The sequence below is a fragment of the Peromyscus californicus genome, unplaced genomic scaffold (genome assembly GCF_007827085.1).
Source record: "Peromyscus californicus insignis strain IS unplaced genomic scaffold, ASM782708v3 Scaffold_3__1_contigs__length_106647218, whole genome shotgun sequence".
Lineage (NCBI taxonomy): Eukaryota > Metazoa > Chordata > Mammalia > Rodentia > Cricetidae > Peromyscus > Peromyscus californicus.
The window spans coordinates 61273848-61295239 of NW_026294551.1; the positions used below are offsets into that span (position 1 = coordinate 61273848).

Below are 21392 nucleotides of genomic sequence, written 5' to 3' on the forward strand. Positions count from 1 at the left end.
CTTCTCAAACCTTCTCAAAGCTTCAGGCAAGTTAGACATGTACATGTGATAAATGCTATGTTTTTAAGAATCATTTTTGGAATAACGTCTCAGAGGTCTTTCTGCAAACATTTTAAATTGCTTTTCTAAAAGAAAGATTTCTGAAAAGATTTTTTTTGTGAAATCTTAGATGGAAATTTATTCCCACTTTCATAAAAGCAATACTCTTTAGGCTATTCTGACTTGCATTTGATTGTTAGGACAGTGTTAATTTTATGTTGTTAATTTTAGTCCCTTCCAGATATGCAGCATATTCAGGAAGAAAACTTATCCTCCCCACCATTGGGTCCTCCCAACTATCTACAGGTGTCAAAAGATTCTGCCAGTAATAGTAGCAAGAACTCTTCTTGTGACACGGATGACTTTGTTTTGGTTCCACACAACATCTCGTCAGACCACTCATGTGAGAATCTTTTCTACTTGTACACATTATATTTTTTAATTTACTAAATTTAAACCTCTATATTTCAACTTGTTGTGTAGGGCACCTTTACAAATGGGCATTTGTTTAGTTGTTTTGAATTCTCAGAATTATATACCTACTTTTCTAAAATATGGTTAGTGATTTTCTATAAGATAGTATTTTTGAATTCTGAAGGTAATGAAAATGTGTGAAGAAATAATCTCATTATGTTTACATCCAAAGAGAAAGAGAAGCAAGCAGAATGAGCAAGTATCTTTAAAGAGATGAAGTAAAGGAAGAATTCATTTGAGGGGAAAGAGAAATCTAAAAGTCAGAGGGGTCTTTTTGTTGTTATTGTTTGTTTGAGAGACAGGGTTTTCCCCTAGCTGACATCAGACTTGCAGTCTCCCTGTGTCAGCCTCTTGAGCCCTGGGATTATTATGGGTATGTACCACCATACTTAGTTTCAGAAGAATCTTTAGGAAGTAAGTTCTGGAGAGAATCCAGATTAAATAAACCTAGCCAGGGCTGATTAGAATGGTGAAGAGTGTCAGAAAACCCATGGAGAAGAGAAGTTAGGCAGAACTGTTGACAAGGTAAAGAGCCATGATGTGGTTGTGAAGGGGTTAGGTCTGGGGAGGTAGAGATCGGTGCTGCCTGTGTGCAGAAGAGGTTTGTGTTTGGTCTTCTTAGTTGCTTGTCACCCACTTAGTTACTGGTGCTTCTCCCGGGCCGTGTGCTTGCACATGCGTTTGCAAGGTCATAACCCCAGCCTGGACAACCGAAAGGGAAAGGAAAACACGGGCCACAGCGGGTGTGCAGTTTAGAATCAGTGCTGTGCAAATTAGGGTTACCTTTAAATATCATCCTGTAGTCCAGGGGTGTTCTTCCTTTAATAAAGTAATTAAAACTTTAAAGTTATGAAATATTTCAAAACAATACTACAGCAGGAACTCAAGTCGCCCACCATGACATACTGTCAGTATTCTGCTGTATTTATTTTAAACTACTTTTCTTTGTTTTTTTTTAAATATTTATTTATTTATTTATTCATTCATTCATTTATATGGGTACTTTGTCAGCATATACATCTGCACACCAGAAGAGGGCATCAGGCAGTTGTGAATTGCCATGTGGGTGCTGGGAATTAAACTCAGGACCTTTGGAACAGCGGAGAGTGCTCGTAACCACTGAGCCATCTCGCCAGCCCTTAAACTACTTTTCTAAATATAGGCAAGTACTGTGAGTACATGTAAGTCCCTTTCCTCTTCTCAGTCCTCAGGATATGTATTCTTCCCGTAGATGTTCTAATCCTTTAGCCTGGACCTGAACCCATATAAAACATGGTATTTCTGTCTTTTTTCACTTGAAGTAAATGTCATACAGTACTTATTTCTGTAGTTTTTGTTCCTATTTTTGTTATACATCTGGATGCATGTCTAGTCATGTGATTAGTTCATCTTAATGCTTCAGTTTTACAGAACAGCTCAAACTCCATTTGCCTATCTCCCTACTCATTTACAATAAATTATTTCTGAAATTTCAGTATTTAAAATGTATTATAGGTATCTGTGTACAGGCACCTTTATAAAATATGAGTGGGTACCTTGCAAATTATGAGTGCAGGATTTGTCTCTGTGAAGTATCAGTGTCAAGAGGTTGTGCCTCTGATCTCTGTTATGCTGCCCAATTTATGATACTTTCTTTTTTTTTTTTTTGGTTTTTCGAGACAGGGTTTCTCTGTGTAGCTTTGCGCCTTTCCTGGAACTCACTTTGGAGACCAGGCTGGCCTCGAACTCACAGAGATCCACCTGGCTCTGCCTCCCGAGTGCTGGGATTAAAGGCGTGCGCCACCACCGCCTGGCATGATACTTTCTTTTTAAAATCTATTTTTTTTTTTGTATTTAGCTTTACGTCACGCAGTAAATTTGTAGATCGAGTAAATGGAGGGATCTTATAATTACTATTTATTTAGTGTGTGTGCCTGCATGCCTGGAGGTCAAAAGACAACCAACCCTTAGGAGTCATCTCCCTCCTTCTATCTTATGGGTCCCCAGGATCAGACTCAGGTCATCGGCTTTAGCAGCAGGCCCAGTTTAAAGTCTTAATTGGCGTGAGCTGGTCTGGTGGCACATACCTTTAATCCCTTTGAATACTTCAAATTCTCTATTATTTTTTAAATGATTTATTTATTTTTATTTCATATGAATTGGTGTTTTGCCTGCATGTATGTCTGTATGAGGGCATCAGACCCCCTGGAAGTGGAGTTATAGACAGTTGTAAGCTGCCATGTGGGTGCTGGGAATTAAACCAGGGTCCTTAGGAAGAGTAGTCAGTGCTTTTAACTGCTGAGTCATCTTTCCAACCCCAGTTAAATTCTCCATTATTTTTTTGGTTTTTCGGGACAGGGTTTCTCTGTGATAGCTTTGCGCATTTCCTGGATCTCGCGCTGTAGACCAGGCTGGCCTCGAACTCACAGAGATCTGCCTGCCTCTGCCTCCCGAGTGCTGGGATTAAAGGCGTGCGCCACCACCGCCCGGCTCCATTATTTTTTTTTTAAGATTTATTATTTTTATTTTTTTTACTTTGTTTGTTTGTGTTTCGAGACAGGGTTTCTCTGTATAGCTTTGGAGCCTGTCCTGGAACTTGCTCTGTAGATCAGGCTGGCCTAGAACTCACGAAGATCCACCTGCCTCTGCCTCCTGAGTTCTGGGATTGGTGTGTTCCACCACCACCCGGCTATTATTATTTTTATTTTATGAGTATGAATGTTCTGACTGGCACATTGTATGTCTGGCACCTACAGAAGCAGGAAAAGAGAACTAGATCACTTCGAGCTGGAGTTAAGGATGGTTGTGAACATGTGGGTGCTGGGAACAGAATCTGGGCCCTCTGCAAGAATAACCAGTGCTCTTAACCGCTGAGCCATCTCTTCAACTCCATAAGTCCTCTTAATTATGAGTATACAACAAAATATTGCACTGGGAAATAAGAACTCCTATAATTAAAAATCTGACAAGTAAATAAAGAACTTAGCAGAAAAGTGCTAAATCTTACAAGAGGTCATTGCTTTGCACAAACCTGTGGACTAGGACTCCATGACTCATCAGAATGAAGTCATTTGCACTGAAGTTTCTTTCACGGCATCATCATTCTGAAACTGATCTTTCGTGAAATCAGAAGTTCTATAATTGCAGAGAGATAACAGCTAAATTCCTCAAGCAATCCAGTTTCAACTGGCATCATAATTAAGCTCCCTTTGCTTTGTCTTTTCACAGAGAGAGAGTTATACAAGTAACCCAATGCTAAGGAATTACTTAATACTTCCTATGCTCTGTCACCCTGTTCAAACCTTACAAGGAATGTGACTTATAAATAACCATGGCTCCTTGTTTTTTGTTTGTTTTGTTTTTTTCCTTCTTCAGCCCTTTCTGACTGAAACCAACTTTCACTCCTCAGTCTATGGAACGTTTACTCTGCTTCATAAAACAAAGCAAAAACATTGGCTAATTCTACAGTAGAAAATAAACGCAATTAAGATTTTGTTTTGATTTTCAAGATAGGGTTTCTCTCTGTAGCCCTGGCTATTCTGGAATTTGCTTTGTAGACCAGAGTGGCCTCAAATTCAGAGATCTACCTGCCTCTGTCTTCCAAGTGTTGGGATTAAAGACCTACCCACCAATGGAAGCTTGATAGCTGTGTTTTAGTCAGGCATAGTGATGTGCACCTTTAGTCCCAGTACTTGGGAGGCAGAGGCAGGCAGATCTCTGAGTTCAAGACCAGCCTGATCTACATAGTGAGTTCCAGGACAGCCAGAGCTACATAGTGAGACCCTGTCTCTAAATAAATAAGCTGGACGGTGATGGTGCATGCCTTTAATCCCAGCACTTAGGAGGCAGAGCCAGGCAGATCTCTGTGAGTTCGAAGCCAGCCTGGTCTACAGAGCGAGATCCAGGACAGGCAACAAAAACTACATAGAAAAACCCTGTCTCGAAAAACAAACAACAAATAAATAAGTAAATATAAAAACACACACACAAGAAAGAAAAGAAAAAAAGAAAGAAAGCTGTGTCTTACCTCAGTGTCTGTACTGGGTGGTATATAGGGCTGTTACATCTCATTGGACTATCTCCTTTGTGGAAGCCTGCTCTGACATGGTCTTCTGCCTAAAGAATATAATCCTGGTAGTCTTTTAGTGTATAATGAATGCCTGTAGTTTCAAGAGTTAGTATAAAATTTCACTTAATAACTTGTCAGTCATTTTAGCTATAGTACTATTTTTTTTTTTTTTTTTTTTTTGGTTTTTCGAGACAGGGTTTCTCTGTGTAGTTTTGGTGCCTGTCCTAGATCTCACTCTGTAGACCAGGCTGGCCTCAAACTCACAGAGATCCGCCTGGCTCTGCCTCCCGAGTGCTGGGGTTAAAGGCGTGCGCCACCACCGCCCGGCAGCTGTAGTGCTCTTACCTTAATTCTTTGTGCATTCTGTAGTACAGGACCAGTGTGACTCTGTCTCAAGTGCATAGATCCAGTTTGCAGCCCTAGTTGTGGATGAGCATTGCTGCCTACAGAAAACTGGAGAGGACTGCTTCAACTGCTCTTTCCTTTGTATAGTTTAAAGTAAATGCAATAGTTACATTTAAGGTATAGGATATTTTAACAGTAAGTATACCTAGTAAAATGGTTACCATAATGAAACATAACTATATTCTCCCAGTAACATCTTTTCCTCCACAACATAAACAGTTATAATCTGCTCATTTATCAAAAATTCTAATATGCTATTATTTCCTGTATTCTAACTTTAATTTTTGTTTGTTTGTTTTTTTTCAAGACAGGGTTTCTCTGTGTAGCTCTGTCTGTCCTAGAACTAGCTCTGTAGATCAGACTGGCCTCAAACTCAGAGATCTGCCTGCCTCAGCCTCCCAAGTGCTGAATTAAAGGTGTGTGCCATCATACCCTGCTTTGTTTTCTATTGAATTTATTTATGTATATGTATGTGTTTGTGAAGGTTGGAGGACAGCTTTCAGAAGTCAGTTCTCTCCTTCTATGTGGGCCCTGGGGCTTGAACTCAGGTCTTCAGGCTTGGTGGCAAGCATCCTTACCTGCTGAGCCAACCTGCCAGCCTGTCTTTTTTTTCCCCATTTTTATTTATTTATTTATTTTTCTATTATCAGCTTGATACAGTATAAATTCTTATCCTAATAGTGAAATATTTGATTGAGGCTTGCCCAGTAATTGAGTAAAACCAAAACTTATTATAAGCCACAGTCATCCTAGGGTCCCCCCTGCTATGTAGCCTCCCTTGTTCTGTGAGTTGCAGTCTGATTGTTCTTTGTTTTATATCTAGAATCCATTTATGAGTGAGTACATACCATGTCTGTTCTTCTGGGTTTGGGTTGCCTCACTCAGGATGATATTTTCTAGTTCCATCCATTTGCCTGCAAATTTCATGCTGCCACTGTTTTTCTCTGCTGAGTAGTACTCCATTGTGTATATGTACCACATTTTCTTAATCCATTCTTCAGTTGAGAGGCATCTAGGTTGTTTCCAGGTTCTGGCTATTACAAATAGTGCTGCTATGAACATAGTTGAGCACGTATCTTCGTGGTATGATTGAGCATTCCTTGGGTATATGCCCAAGAGTGATATGACTGGGTCTTGAGGTAGATCAATTCCCAATTTTCTGAGAACCCGCCATACTGATTTCCACAGTGGTTGTACAAGTTTGCATTCCCATCAACAGTGGAGGAGTGGTCTCTTTGCTCCTCATCCTCTCCAACATTGACTGTCATTAATATTTTTGGTCTTAGCCATTCTGACAGGTGTAAGGTGGTATCTCAGAGTCGTTTTGATTTGCATTTCTTTGATGATTAAGGATGTTTGCTGTGGGATGGTCTGTATGTCAAATTGCTCTGATTGGTCAATAAATAAAACACTGATTGGCCAGTGGCTAGGCAGGAAGTATAGGCGGGACTAACAAAGAGGAGAAAAAGAACAGGAAGGCGAAGGAGTCACTGCCAGCCGCCACCATGACAAGCCGCATGTGAAGATGCCAGTAAGCCACGAGCCATGTGGCAAGGTATAGATTTATGGAAATGGATTAATTTAAGCTGTAAGAACAGTTAGCAAGAAGCCTGCCACGGCCATACAGTTTGTAAGCAATATAAGTCTCTGTGTTTACTTGGTTGGGTCTGAGCGGCTGTGGGACTGGCGGGTGACAAAGATTTGTCCTGACTGTGGGCAAGGCAGGAAAACTCTAGCTACAGATGTTGAGCATTTCTTTAAATGTCTTTCAGCCATTTGTGATTCTTCTTTTAATTCTCTGTTTAGCTCTTTAGCCCATTTTTTTAATTGGATTGTTCAGTATTTTGCTGTCTAGTTTCTTGAGTTCTTTATATACTTTGGAGATCAGTCCTCTGTCAGATGTGGGGTTTGTGAAGATCTTTTCCCATTCGGTAGGCTGTCTTTTTGTCTTATTGACTGTGTCTTTTGCCCTACAAAAGCTTCTCAGTTTCAAGAGGTCCCACTTATTAATTGTTGTGCTCAGGGTCTGTGCTGTTGGTGTTATATTTAGGAAGTGGTCTCTGGTGCCAGTGCATTCAAGAGTACTTCCTACTTTCTCTTCTATTAAGTTTAGTGTAACTGGATTTATGTTGAGGTCTTTGATCCACTTGGACTTGAGTTTTGTGCATGGTTACAGATATGAATCTATTTGTAATCTTTTACATATTGACATCCAGTTATGCCAGCACCATTTGTTGAAAATACTTTCTTTTTTCCATTGTATAGTTTTGGCTTCTTTGTCAAAAATCAGGTGTTCATACGTGCATGGATTAATGTCAGGGTCTTCAATTCGATTCCATTGGTCTGTATGTCAGTTTTTATACCAGTACCAAGCTGTTTTTATTACTATAGCTCTATAGTAGATCTTGATGTCAGGGATGGTGATACCTCCAGAGGTTGCTTTATTATACAGGATTCTTTTAGCTATCCTGGGTCTTTTGTTTTTCCATATTAAGTTGAGTATTTTTCTTTCCAAGTCTGTGAAGAATTGTGTTGGGATTTCGATGGGTATTGCATTGAATCTGTAGATTGCTTTTGGTAAGATTGCCATTTTTACTATGTTACTCCTACCTATCTATGAGCAAGGGAGATCCTTCCATTTTCTGATATCTTCTTCAATTTCTTTCTTTAGAGATTTAAAGTTCTTATCAAAAAGGTCCTTCACTTGTTTAGTTAGTGTTATCCCAAGGTATTTTATATTATTTGTGGCTATTGTAAAGGGTGATGTTTCTCTGACTTCTTTCTCAGCCCTTTTATCATTTGTGTATAGGAGGGCTACTGATGTTTTTGAGTTGATCTTGTATCCTGCCACTTTACTGAAGGAGTTTATCAGCTGTAGGAGTTCCCTGATAGAATTTTTGGGGTAATTTATGTATACTATCATATCATCTGCAAATAGTGAAAGTTTGACTTCTTCCTTTCCAATTTGTATCCCTTTGATCTCCTTTTGTTGTCTTACTGCTCTAGCTAGAACTTCAAGTACTATATTGAATAAATATGGGGAGAGTGGACAGCCTTGTCTTGTTCCTGATTTTAGTGGAATCGCTTTGAGTTTCTCCCTGTTTAATTTGATGGTGGCTGTTGGCTTGCTGTAAATTGCCTTTATTATGTTTAGGAATGTTCCTTGTATTCCTGATCTCTCTAAGATCTTTATCATGAAGGGGTGTTGGGTTTTGTCAAAGGTTTTTTTCAGCATCTAATGAGATGATCATGTGGTGTTTTTTTTTTCAGTTTGTTTATATGGTGTATTATGCTGACAGATTTTCGTATGTTGAACCATCCTTGCATCCCTGGGATGAAACCTACTTGGTCATGGTGGATAATTTTTTGGATGTGTTCTTGGATTCGGTTTGTCAATATTTTGTTGAGTATTTTTGCATCAATGTTCATGAGGGAGATTGGTCTGTAATTCTCTTTCTTTGTTGTGTCTTTGTGTGGTTTGGGTATCAGGGTAATTGTAGCCTCATTTAAAAGAGTTTGGTAATGTTCCTTCTGTTTCTATTGTGTGGAACAATTTGAAGAGTATTGGTATTAGTTCTTCTTTGAAAATCTGGTAGAATTCTGCACTGAAACCATCTGTTCCTGGGCTTTTTTTGGTTGGGAGACTTTTGATGACTGTTTCTATTTCTTTAGGGGTTATTGGTTTATTTAAATAGTTTATCTGGTCTTGATTTAACTTTGGTATGTGGTAGCTATCCAGAAAATTGTCCATTTCTTCCATATTTTCCAATTTTGTGGAGTACAGGTTTTTGAAGTATGACCTGATGATTCTCTGGATTCCCTCATTGTCTGTTGTTATGTCTCCTTTTTCATTTCTGATTTTGTTAATTTGGGTGCCCTCTCTTTGCCTTTTGTTTAATTTGACTAGGGGTTTGTCTATCTTGTTGATTTTTTCAAAGAACCAACTCTTTGTTTCATTGATTTTTTTTTTTTTGTATTGTTCTCTTGGTTTCTATTTCATTGATTTCAGCTCTCAATTTGATTATTTCCTGGTGTCTGTTTCTGCTGGTTGAGTTTGTTTCTTTTTGTTCTAGAGCTTTCAGTTGTGCTGTTAATTCATTGGTATGGGATTTCTCCATCTTCTTTATGTGTGCATTTAGAGCTATGAATTTTTCTCTTAGCACTACTTTCATAGTGTCCCATAAGTTTGGGTATGTTGTACTTTCATTTTCATTGAATTCTAGGAAATCTTTAATTTCTTTCTTTCTTTCTTCCTTGACCCATTGGTGTTTCAGGTGGGCATTATTCAGTTTCCATGAGATTGTAGGCTTTCTGTAATTTCTGTTGTTGTTGAAATCTAACTTTAAGGCACGGTGGTCCGATAAGATACAGAAGGTTATTCCAATGTTTTTGTATCTGTTGAGATTTCCTTTGTGACCAAGCATGTGGTCAGTTTTTGAGAAGGTTCCATGGGGTGCTGAGAAGAAGGTATATTCTTTTGTGTTAGGATGGAATGTTCTGTAGACATCTATTAAGTCCATTTGAGTCATAACATCTGTTAGGTCCTTTATTTCTTTGTTAAGTTTCAGTCTGGTAGATCTGTCTTTTGGTGAGAGTGGTGTGTTGAAATCTCCCACTACTAATGTGTGGGGTTTGATGTGCGATTTAACCTTTAGTAATGTTTCTTTTATGAATGTGGGTGCTTTTGTATTTGGGGCATAAATGTTCAGAATCGAGACTTCATCTTGGTGGATTTTTCCTGTGATAAATATGTAATGTCCATCCTGATCTCTTTCAATTGATTTTAGTTTGAAGTCTATTTTATTAGATATTAGGATAGCTACACCAGCTTGCTTCTTAGGTCCATTTGATTGGAAAGCCTTTTCCCAGCCCTTTACTCTGAGGTAGTGTCTGTCTTTGAAGTTAAGGTGTGTTTCTTATATGCAGCAGAAGGATGGATCCTGTTTTCTTATCCATTCTGTTAGTCTGTGTTTTTTTATAGGTGAGTTGAGACCATTGATACTGATGGATATTAATGACCAGTGATAGTTAATTCCTGTTATTTTTTGTGTTGCATTTTCCTTCTTTGATATTTGTTGATGTGGGATTATCTATTGCTTGAGTTTTCATGGGTGTATTTAGCTTCTTTAGGTTGGATTTTTCCTTCTAGTGCTTTCTGTAGGGCTGGATTTGTGAACAGGTATTGATTAAATCTGGTTTTATCATGGAATATTTTTTTTACTCCGCCTGTGGTGATTGAGAATTTTGCTGGGTATAATAGTCTGGGTTGGCATCCGTGGTCTCTTAGTGTCTGCATAACGTTTGTCTAGAACCTTCTAGCTTTCATAGTCTCTATTGAGAAGTCTGGTGTTATTCTGATGGGTCAGCCTTTATATGTTACTTGGTCTTTTTCTTTTGTGGCTCTAAAATATTTTTTCTTTGTTCTGTATGTTTAGTGTTTTGATTATTATGTGGCAAGGGGACTTTTTTTTTTTGGATCCAGCCTATTTGGTGTTCTGTAAGCTTCTTGTATCTTCATAGGTATTTCTTTCTTTAGGTTAGGAAAGTTTTCTTCTATGATTTTGTCGAATATATTTTCCGTGCCTGTGAGTTGGTATTCTTCTCCTTCTTCTATCCCTATTATTCTTAGGTTTGGTCTTTTCATGGTGTCCCAAATTTCCTGGATGTTTTGTGTTACTACTTTTTTGTCTTTAGTGTTTTCTTTGACTGACGAATCTATTTTCTCTATTGTGTCTTCAGTGTCAGAGATTCTCTGTTCCAGCTCTTGCATTCAGTTGATCATGCTTGCTTCTGTAGTTCCTGTTCGTTTAGTCAAGATTTCTATTTCCAGCATTCCCTCAGTTTGTGTTTTCTTTATTGTCCCAATTTCAATTTTCAAATCTTGAATTGTTTCCTTCATCTGTTTAATTACTTTTTTCTTGGTTTTCTTTGATTTCTTCCAATTTTTTTTGTTTGTTTTTTCTTCCATTTCTTTAAGGGAATTTTTTATTTCTTCTTTAAGGGCCTTTATCATCTTCTTAAAGTCATTTTTAGGATTGATTTCTTCTGTTTCTTTTGTCTTGGTATGTTCAGGTCTTGCAGGTGTGGAATCACTAGGTTCTGATGTTGTCATATAGGTCTTTATGTTGTTGCCTGTATTTTTGCACTGCCATCTACTCATCTCTTCCTCTGCTCGGTGCAGGCAGTGTCTGTGTCTGAAGGTGCCTCTCTTGTTCCAATTTTTAGTCTTGGTTCACTAGGAGTTCTTGGTTAAATTGGTGCTGTTGGGCTCTGTTTCTTCGGGAGCAGCTTAGTCAAATCAGTGTTAATGGGTTCTGTCTCTGGGAGCAGTTGTTCCCAGTTGGTGCAGGGTGTGCTTATGGTTTCAGTGGTTGTTAGGTTCGTAGGGGTTAGGGTTTTTTTTGTTTGTTTTTTGTTTTTTGGGTTGTTTTTTTTGTGTGTGTGGGGGGGAGCAGAGAAAGGTAGCTGTCTGGTCTCTGGGACTCCGATGGGTAGGGCCTAGGGCCTAGGGACCTGATCTTTTGGTCTGGAGATGGGGGCTTACCTGTTCCCAGTCAGTGTAGGGTAGGTTTATGATTCTGGTGATCTGGTTTGGTGGCTGGGCAGCACCTTCTTTTGTGTTCTCAGGTCACGTTTTGCTCATTCGTCAACTCCTCAGCTGATCTTGTTTCCTCAGACTGCAGACTGTAGGATTCTGGATCCTCTCCCGAATGGATCTCAGCTTAGCAGGGTAGTCTCACCAACACCTCCAAGTTGTTGGGTTTCACAGGATCGGCAGCTGGGCCCTCGGTTGGCCTCAGACAGAATGTTCGGATCCATTCTGGTCGCGTCCCATGGAGATCAGCCTGTCTTTTTAAACCAAACTTTCAGATAATCTGTCTTTGGTCCTACTTTGAAAGGTATAGGCATCTGGTATTGCTAGTTATTTAAAGCCTTTTAGGGTTCTGTGATGTAAAGTGATTTATTTCTGAGTTAATCATTCTATTTCCTTGGGTCAAGTAGATGAAAAAGAACCTAATCTTAAAAAAACAAACAAGAAAAGAACCTAGTCTTACCCATCAGCTTTCTGATTTACTTTCTTCCCTTCTTCCTTTCCTCCCTCCCTTCCTTAGTTTCTTTCTTGTTCTTTTTCCCTTTGTGAGGCATATTCTCAAGAGGAGTGTACTACCTTCCTGAGTGTGTGTATTTGGTGTATTTGTGTGTGTGTGGTGGGGGTGAATACAAGAGTGTGGCACCAAAACCAGCCCCAGTTTGTACATTTCTATGGTAGTAAGCTTTTCTCCTCTCTTGCCTGTTAAGTACAGGTTCTTATTTGTCTCCTTTTGCCTGTGAGGTTTCAGAGTCCTAGTGTGAGATCCTAGGACAATATAAATAGGACTTAAATATAATTACTAAAAGCTATTGGACATCTTTTTTTGGAGCCTTTTGTCTTTAGGGAATATACAAATTATTCAGACCTAAAGTCACTTGAAATATCTTCCCACTCTGTGATTAAGTTACCAAGTTGATATGTAGTTAAATTCCTTGCTTCATACTACTTTTGGTTTCTAGGGATTATTTCTTATTTCTTTTGATTTAATTTTGTTTTATAATTACTTAGTTTCAAACTCAAAACTTAAAAAACAAAGTACATTTATGAAACATATATGTGTGTGTGTGTGTCTTTTTTTTTTAGATTTTGTTTTTAATTACTTGTATATGTAGGTGAGAGAAGGTTGTGCACTTGAATGCAGTGCTTGAGGAGGCCAGTCCAGAGTATTGGATCCTCTGGATCTAGTGTAACAGATGGTTGTGAGCTGCCTGATGTGGGTGTGGGAACCAGGCTTGGTTCCTCTGGAAGAGCAATAGATGTTCTTAATCACTGAGCTGTTTCTCTGACCTCAAGTGTACATTCCTGCCACTTCCAGTTTCCTTATTCCTACACAGGGTCTGCTTGAGGCTTTAAGTAGACGCCTGTCTTGCTCCACGACTTTCTGTTCATTGCCTTCATTTAGTTCCCCTAGACCTCCTTATCACTACCTGATATTATTTCTCTATGTCCTAGAATTTCTTTGACTTCTAGGCTATAAGTTCATGAGAGCTGGGCTTGAGATGTTCCAAATAAATGCAGTACTCAGTTTCTTATAAGGATCATTCACAGGAGTTTTTGTAACTCCCCTTTCTTTTTGAGCATAGATTATCAGCATGGTTTTTTTTTTTTAAAGATGTATTTATTTCTTACATATACCATGTTACATCTGCATGTATGCCTGCATGCCAGAAGAGGGCATCAGATCTCATTATAGATGTTGTGAGCCACCACGTGGTTGCTGGGAATTGAACTCAGGACCTCTGGATGAGCAGCCAGTGCTCTTAACCTCTGAGCCATCTCTCCAGCCCTTTTTTTTTTTTCAGAAATATATTGTTTGATCAACTGTTATTTAACATCACATAGAATGACATAGGATAATGTGATGTAGTGAGTATAACAGTGACAGGCCCAAGTTCTCAACTATGTGGAACTGATATATATAAAAGATAGGCAAGAAGATGAAGATGGTCTGTGGTATCTGCTACTGCATTCAAAAGAACAATGTCTTATTCAACAGGCTATGCAGAATCTGACAGAGATATTATAAAAAGGATGGATACTCCAGCATTCTGTTGAGCTATACTTTGTTTTATAACCAGTTATGGTATAATATAATGTATATATTCTGTGCAAAATTGGGTGGTGAAAGTCATTAAGCCATCAGGAGAATCTGTCTCAAAAAGCCAAGAGTGTAAAAGCAAGCTCAGCATGGTGATATATACCTGAAGTCCCAGATACAGCTTGGAAGTAAAGGCAGGGCAGATCATGATGTGGGAAGGACCCTTGAGTCTGTGACTTTCAAACTAGTCTGGGCAACACAGCGAGACACATCTCAACAACAACCAAGAACCACACACACAACACACAGAATTACACAAGCCTAGGAAAGGAAAGGAAACCACAGAGCCCATGGGCAAAATGATATTGGGGACATAGTATTCAACACTTCTTCTCAGTGATCTATAAAAAGGAACCTGATAAAAATAATAGCATGGTTTTTGTACATGGTAAATGGTGAAGAAAGACATAAACATAGCAACACATACGTAACTTTAACTCAGAAAAAGATCATGGACTATGCTGGGTGATGCCCAGCCACAGCCTCCAAACACCCAGACAAGAGGGTCTTTCCCAGGCCTGCAGTTCAGATTCAGCCAGGAGAAATTAGTTCTTATAACTTTGAGTGGTGAATTTGCCTAAAGCCATAAAGAAGAACCTATTTCTCATGGAAGAAATCAAAACATAAGAATTAAATGGGTATGGTGGCACATACCTTTAATCCTAGCAATTGGGAAGAGGCAGGTATCTATGAGCTTGAGGCCAGTTTGGTCTACATAATGAGTTCATGGACAGTCAGATGTAGAGAGACTGTGTCTAAGAAACTAAAACAAATGACCCCCCCAAAAAAAACCCAAAAATGGGGAATAAATTCATATTGTATTCAGGTTATTTCTAAATCATCATGCTGGAAGAGATTTCCATTCTCTAAAACATGTGGTATAACGGGTTGATTCTTTCTTTCTCTTCAGATGATATGCCGATGGGGACTGCTGCCAGACGTGCTTCAAATGAATTCTTCATGTGTGGAGGGTATGTTTATATATTTTACCAGAAGAGTTTTCATATTTGGGGCCCAGAGATGTGTTCAGTTGGTAGAATGCTTTCCTAGCTTTCACAGAGCCCGAGGTTCCACTTCAGGAGCACGTAGGTGAATACTGTGGCACACCATTGTAATCTTAGCACTTGGAAGATGGAGGCAGGATGATCAGAAGTTCACATTTTAGTTTAAGAAACATTTTTCATATTTTGTTATTTTGTGGCTTTACTAAGTTTTGTTCTTGATTTACACATGTATACATTCATGTGTATAACATGCATACATACTATTTTGGGGGTTCTTGGTTTTTGTTTTGTTCATTCGTTTTGAGCCTGGGGGTTGAACCTAACACCTCAGGCATGCTACATAAGCACTGCTATTGAACTGTGTACCCAGCCCATTACATTTTTTTTCTTATTTTGAGGTAGCATTTTGCTAAATTGCCTAGGCTGGACTTGAACTCATGGAAGCTCAAGCTGACCTTGAACTTGCAGTTCTTCTGTCTTGTCTCTTGAGCAGGCTTGCACTACTAGGAAAAGGTAACAATTTTGTAAAAGAAAAAATAATAGTTTTCCTTCATGTGTTTATGTATGTATTTGCAGTGTTAGAGTTTAAATCCAGAGCCTTGCACATTGGTAGGGAAGTTCTGTGCACTGAGCTGTATTCCCAGCTTATTTTTTGGTTTTCATTTTAAGACAGTTTCTACGTTATCCAGGCAACCTTGAACTAGAAATTTTGCCTCAGCTTCCAAAGTAGCTAGGATTACAGCCCTGTGGCTCTAAACCCGTTAAAACATTTTATTTGTGACTCTAAACAATTTTATCTTTAAAAAAAAAGGAAAGAAAGAAAGAAAAAGAAAAGAAATAAAAAGAACCATCCCCAGAAGGGAAAGGCTCTCAGTGAGCCCCTGCCTATCTTTCTCCCTGGCTTCAGAGACTTCTGCAGAGGCCCACCTTATCACCGGCCCCTCCTCTATTCATGGGATAGCAGCCACCTAACATCCTTCCCCACCTCCTGAATAAGTCTGCTCCCCAGAGTAATCAGGTGCATATCTTAACTTCTGCTCCAGGAAAGGAAGAGCCAGTGGAAGAGCTGGACCCAGAGAGTGTGCACAGACCCTCTGCTGGGCACTCTAAGCAACCACAAGGCAAGCCCAGATTCAGTATGTCCAGTGTCCACCGATAGAGCACATGCAGTGTGCAAAAGGAGCACAAGGACCCGGGGACTACACGGGGGGGGGGGGGGGGGGAGTGGGCAAGGCGGTCAGTACACGTCCACTTGGTGTTTCACACCACTCACTGTAGACTGACACACCACAGGGCCTCAGTTCAAAGCCACGCTTGCCAGACTGCCCCGTCCCATGCCAGAAGTAGGCAGTGAAGGAAAGGGGCATGGGATTAGCCTGTTGCTCTGGGCTCTCTGCAGTTCTAGGGCCCAAAGCGCCCAAATCCCCATAGTTAGTTGCTGTCATTCTTGATGATGACCTCTAATCCATGATGCGGTAACTGAGCGCGTGGTAGCAGGTTCTTGTTTTTAAGGTCTTCCACCTGTTGTCGAAGCACATCGTTGTCCAGCTGCAGCTGATCTAACCCCTGCAGCTCTTCAGACAACCGGTGGTTGCTCTGCCGCAGCTCCTGGGTAGGATTCCACCTTTACTCTGGCCAGACTTGGTGCTCTCCATAGAGCAGTCTGGGATGACTTTGGACAGCTGCACAATCCAGTTGTTGATCTTGGCCAGGCGGCAGCGCTCCACTCAGTTGAGCCTGGCGTTTCTCATTTTGAGTTGTCCTAGGAGCCTCTGACTATGGGGAATAAGGGTGGGTCCTGGAGACAATCGAACGCTGGCTCCCTCCCTGCAATACTTCTTGTGGTGACATCATCACAAAGAACTGACTGTTACTGGGAGGGGTTGCCTGCCCCAGAAGTGCCTCTGAGCCCTGGGTGGTAACAACAGCAGTTGTACTCCCAGATGTGGTACCCCCCCCCCCCCCCCCCGAACCATCTCCCACTGCAGTGCTGGGAAAGTAAGTATAAAGTGTTTCAGCGGCTGTTCCCTCTGTGTCAGCTGCATCGTCACTGGTGAAAGCACCCTGGATCACTGCCTGGGTGGGTCATAGAGTGTGGGGCAGGGTAGCCACTGATGGCACCAGCACCCTCTGTCTGGCCATCCAGCTGCCCCTCAGACTCCTCGATCACCCTGTACTTCACCTGGCCCCCACTCTCAGTTCAGAAGACGTACTTGACGTTGGGGTCGGAGAAGTAGCAGCTGACTGCATGCTGGCGATAGCTACACTAGTTGGGTCCTCTCCAGTGGCCACTGCACCTTCCTGAATTTGCACTGTCTGGTCTCAGCTGTTTTCTGCTGCCCCTTCATCTCTCTGAGGGGCTCATCCGAGGAGCTGGTCTGTTTTTGGAAGTCTTCGTATCTCCCGACTCCAAGGCCTGAGTGCTAAATCTGAACCAGGCCGCTTTAGTCGCCAATTTCCCCTGGTGGCAGTCTCCCTCTTTGAATCTAGGTCTCTCCATAGACAGCTGCTCATGCACAGTTGCAGCCTGCAGCCATCTTAAAACAGATTTTAATTATGATAACAAATGCATAAACTCTATCCTCTTAACTATGTCAAAGCTTATAGTGCAGTAGGTTAAGTATATTCTCATTGTTATGCAGCCTGATTAACCCTGGCACTCAGTTGAGTGACAGATGTTGCAGCTGATTTCCCCCACTTCCTGGGAGTATATCTTTTTCCCCCCTTTTTGTTTTTTCAAGACAGGGTTTCTCTGTGTAGCCCTGGCTGTCCTGGAACTTGTAGACTAGGCTGGCCTCGAACTCACAGAGATCCACTTACCTCTGCTTCCCGAGTGCTGGGATTAAAAGCGTGCACCACCACCCAGGTGTGCTACCACTACGTGATAGGAATATATCTTTATTTATATGCTGTGTGCCCATTGATGTTGGTTATAGAAATTTGTGTTTTTGCCAATTAATTCTGCATAGCAATTTAAATTTAATTGATAAATCCAATATAGGAATGCAGAACTGTATATTTGTCCACATGTTTACCTATACCTTGATAGACTCCCCCTCCTTTTTTTTTAAAAGACCGGCTCTCTCTATGTAACCCTGGCTGTCCTGGAGCTGATATGTAGACCAGGCTGGACCCAAAATCACATGGATCCTCCCACCTTTGCCTCCCATGTGCTGGGATTAAAGGAGTGTGCTAACACCCAGGCCAACCTTTATATGTTTTTATGGCTTCATATTACTATTTAGTGTCTTTTTTTAATGGTTTTTCGAGACAGGGTTTCTCTGTGTAGTTTTGGTGCCTGTCCTGGAACTCACTCTGTAGACCAAGCTGGCCTCGAACTCACAGAGATCCAACTGCCTCTGCCTCCCAAGTGCTGGGATTAAAGGCATGCACCACCACCGCCTGGCGTGTCTTTTTTTTTTTTTTTTAAATCAGGAAAAGTTTTTCCTGAATGTCTACATTTGGCAGGGGGTTCAAGACAGGGTTTCTCTGAGTAGCTTTGGAGCCTGTCCCTGGAACTTGCCCTGTAGACCAGGCTGGCCTCGAACTCACAGAGAGATCTGCCTGCCTCTGCCTTCTGAATGCTGGGATTAAAGGTATATGCCACCACCACCTGGCTAACATCTCCATTTTTAAAAAAGTTATTTACTTACTTGTGTATGTGTGCATGCATTGTTCAATAATGAAAGGTACATGAGCAAAATTTAAATGTATGCAGAAAATATAAAAATATTCTTTCATTCTTTTTTTTTCTGTTTTTTGTTTGTTTGTTTTTTGAGACAGGGTTTCTCTGTGTAGTTTTGGTGCCTGTCCTGGATCTTGCTCTGTAGACCAGGCTGGCCTTGAACTCACAGAGATCCGCCTGTCTCTGCCTCCCGAATACTAGGATTAAAGGTGTGTGCCACCACTGCCTGGCTTTTTTTTTTTTTTTTTTTTTTTGAAGCAGGGTTTCTCTATGTAGCCCTGGCTGTCTTGGAACTTGTTCTGTAGTCCAGACTGGCTTCAAACTCAGAGATCTGCCTGCCTCTACTACCTGAGTGCTGGGATTAAAGGCATGTTCTCCCACCGCCTGGCTATAGAAAGCTTTCTTAATACAATAATCTTAAACTATTAAAAGTGTAGTAAATGAGGTGGGGGTGAGCATAAAAGGCAAAGAGAAAGAGAGGAAGCATTGAAGCAGCTCCTTTCTTTACCCTCCAAACTTGGGACACTGCCAGTTATATTTGGGGGAGTGGGGGCAGTTGAACTCTTGTGGACTCCTGTCTTCCTATGGTTTATACTACTGTTGAGCTTATATTACACAAGTGTCCATGTCCACCACTTCTTCGTATACCAAAGGGCTCAGCTGGCTACATTTAACTTCATATTCTGTTGACTAGACAGGTTCTGTCCCTGCCGCACAAAAACTCCCCAGATCATACCCTGTGGTGTGACTAAATGTCCTGAGTAGGGCCCCCCCCTTCTTGTGTTTGTGGTATGAGAAGTAAGCATAGCACTGAGTTCTATACATGCAGAGGATCTGCCTTCATACTTTCCAAACCTCCTGAGTGTTGATCACTATGCTGGAGGCAACTTAGGTGTCCAGAACTTTACTGGTAGTTCTGAGTTTTCAAACTACAATAGTGAGCAGCACTGTTGGCTACAGAGATAACTCACCTGTTGACCTCCAGGATTACTTTTGCTTAATGAGGTCTTCTCATGACTACTGAGGGCAGTGCCACTTTCCCTGTGCGTTTGTACTAATAGGCTTTATATTATTACATTTGTGTGTGTGTGTGTGTGTGTGTGTGTGTGTGTGTGTGTGTAAATATGCAGATATCATAGTATACATGTGGAGATCAGAGGACAGCTTTCAGGAGTGGGTTCTCTCTTTCCATCATCTGGCAGGGATCAAACTCAGGTTGTCACATTTGGTAGCCAGCTAGGGCTATGCAATGAAACAATTATCTAAAAAAAAAAAAAAAAATGGAGAACAGGAAGCTTCCTGAGGTACCATGTTCCTGTCCAGGTAATTGATAGGCTCACTTGTATTAACTCTTTATCTGTTTATCTATCTATCTATCTATCTATCTATTTTGAGACAAGGTCTTTCTACATAGCCCTGGCTGTCCTGGAACTCACTAGGTAGATAAGGCTGGCCCCAAACTCACAGAGATCCTGCTGCCTCTGCTTTTGGAGTCCTGGGATTAAAGATGCTTGATCAGGATTCTTAAGGGAAAGGATGATTGTATGTCTTTTCTTTCTTCCTTCCTTCCTTTCTGTCTCTCTGTATTTCTTTTTGTTTTTTTGTTTTGTTTTGTTTTTTTTGTTTTTTTTTTTTTTTGTTTTTTTTTTGGTTTTTCGAGACAGGGTTTCTCTGTGTAGCTTTGCGCCTTTCCTGGAACTCACTTGGTAGCCCAGGCTGGCCTCGAACTCACAGAGATCCGCCTGGCTCTGCCTCCCGAGTGCTGGGATTAAAGGCGTGCGCCACCACCGCCCGGCTTCTTTTTGGTTTTTTGAGACAGGGTTTCTCTGTGTAGTATGTCTTTTTCTTTACCAGAAATCTTCCAGCTAGATTGTAGTTTTATGAACTTTTTGGTAGTGTAGATATCATGTCTCTACCCAAGAACAGAGAGATACAACTCTAAGCCCATTCTTTTGACCAGCAGGTAAAGTCCTGCAGTTGTAGTTCCTGGTTTTCATGCTACTGATTACGAAGAAGATGCTTGTGATAGTTTAAGTGAGGATGGCCCCCATAGGCTCATATGTTTGTATGTTTGGTTCCTAGTTGGTGGACTGTTTAGGGAGGATTAGGAGCAAGCATTCCCAAATTCTGGGCAGATAGAAGGAAAATGAATAGAAGACTTTCACAGTCTTTCATCTGCTAACAAAGATGTATGGACACATAAGGAAGTCTGAGATAGGACATGATTTAACTGGGCATACCATTACTGTCAATCAGTTTTGAGTTTTATTAGTAAAAATAATGAGTGAATGAATACTGAAAAACGACTAATATATCTGCTACCCATAGGTTTTTATTAAATATAAGATACATGGTTCAAAACGTTCTGAAGTGACTTTAGAGGATGACCATTTGAATGATGAAATATGTCCCTCTGTGCTATAATTGGGAGATGAGATTAATGTGGTTTAGGATTACAGAAGGACAGAAAACCCAATAAAGTCATCTTAACGCTCCATATGGTCCCTAATGCAGTAACAATGAAGTGGTTGAAGGGCTTACTCTTTCTGAATTTATGAAAAGTGAGGAGAGGAGCTGTTAAGGAAGCTGAGGACTCCTACTCAACTGTGGGCTCTTCCAGCTGTGTGCTTCGTGATTGGCATAATATATGTGCACACTGGGAGAGCTCCTTGGGAACGCTTGCTTCATTCATGATTTTGTTCAAAATCCTAGTCATCTTTATGTTTGGATATTCTCTTCTTTTACTTGGCATAAACTTTTTGTTGTTGTTTTTTGTTTTTGTTTTGTTTTGTTTTGTTTTGGTTTTGGTTTTTTGAGACAGGGTTTCTCTGTGTAGCTTTGCGCCTCTCCTGGAACTCACTTGGTAGCCCAGGCTGGTGTTTTTTGTTTTTCGAGACAGGGTTTCTCTGTGTAGCTTTGCGCCTTTCCTGTAGTCTAGGCTGGCTTCGAACTCACAGAGATCCACCTGCCTCTGCCTCCTGAGTGCTGGGATTAAAGGCGTGCACCACCACCGCCCGACAACTTTTTTTTCTTGTACAGTACTGAAT

The 21392-nt window shown here is 40.7% G+C and overlaps 1 protein-coding gene and 1 pseudogene across 2 annotated transcripts in view; one reads left to right on the forward strand and one right to left on the reverse strand.

The window, feature by feature from the left end:
• The window catches only part of Ulk2 (unc-51 like autophagy activating kinase 2), a 90086-nt gene that overhangs the window by 34737 nt on the left and 33957 nt on the right, over positions 1-21392 (forward strand). For both annotated transcript variants that reach the window (XM_052757180.1, XM_052757179.1), the window contains exons 13-14: positions 271-442; positions 14567-14627. In XM_052757180.1, coding sequence (XP_052613140.1) covers positions 271-442; positions 14567-14627 — 233 coding nt within the window. The remainder of the gene's footprint in view (positions 1-270; positions 443-14566; positions 14628-21392) is intronic.
• LOC128121999 (upstream stimulatory factor 1-like) lies at positions 15875-19922 on the reverse strand (annotated as a pseudogene).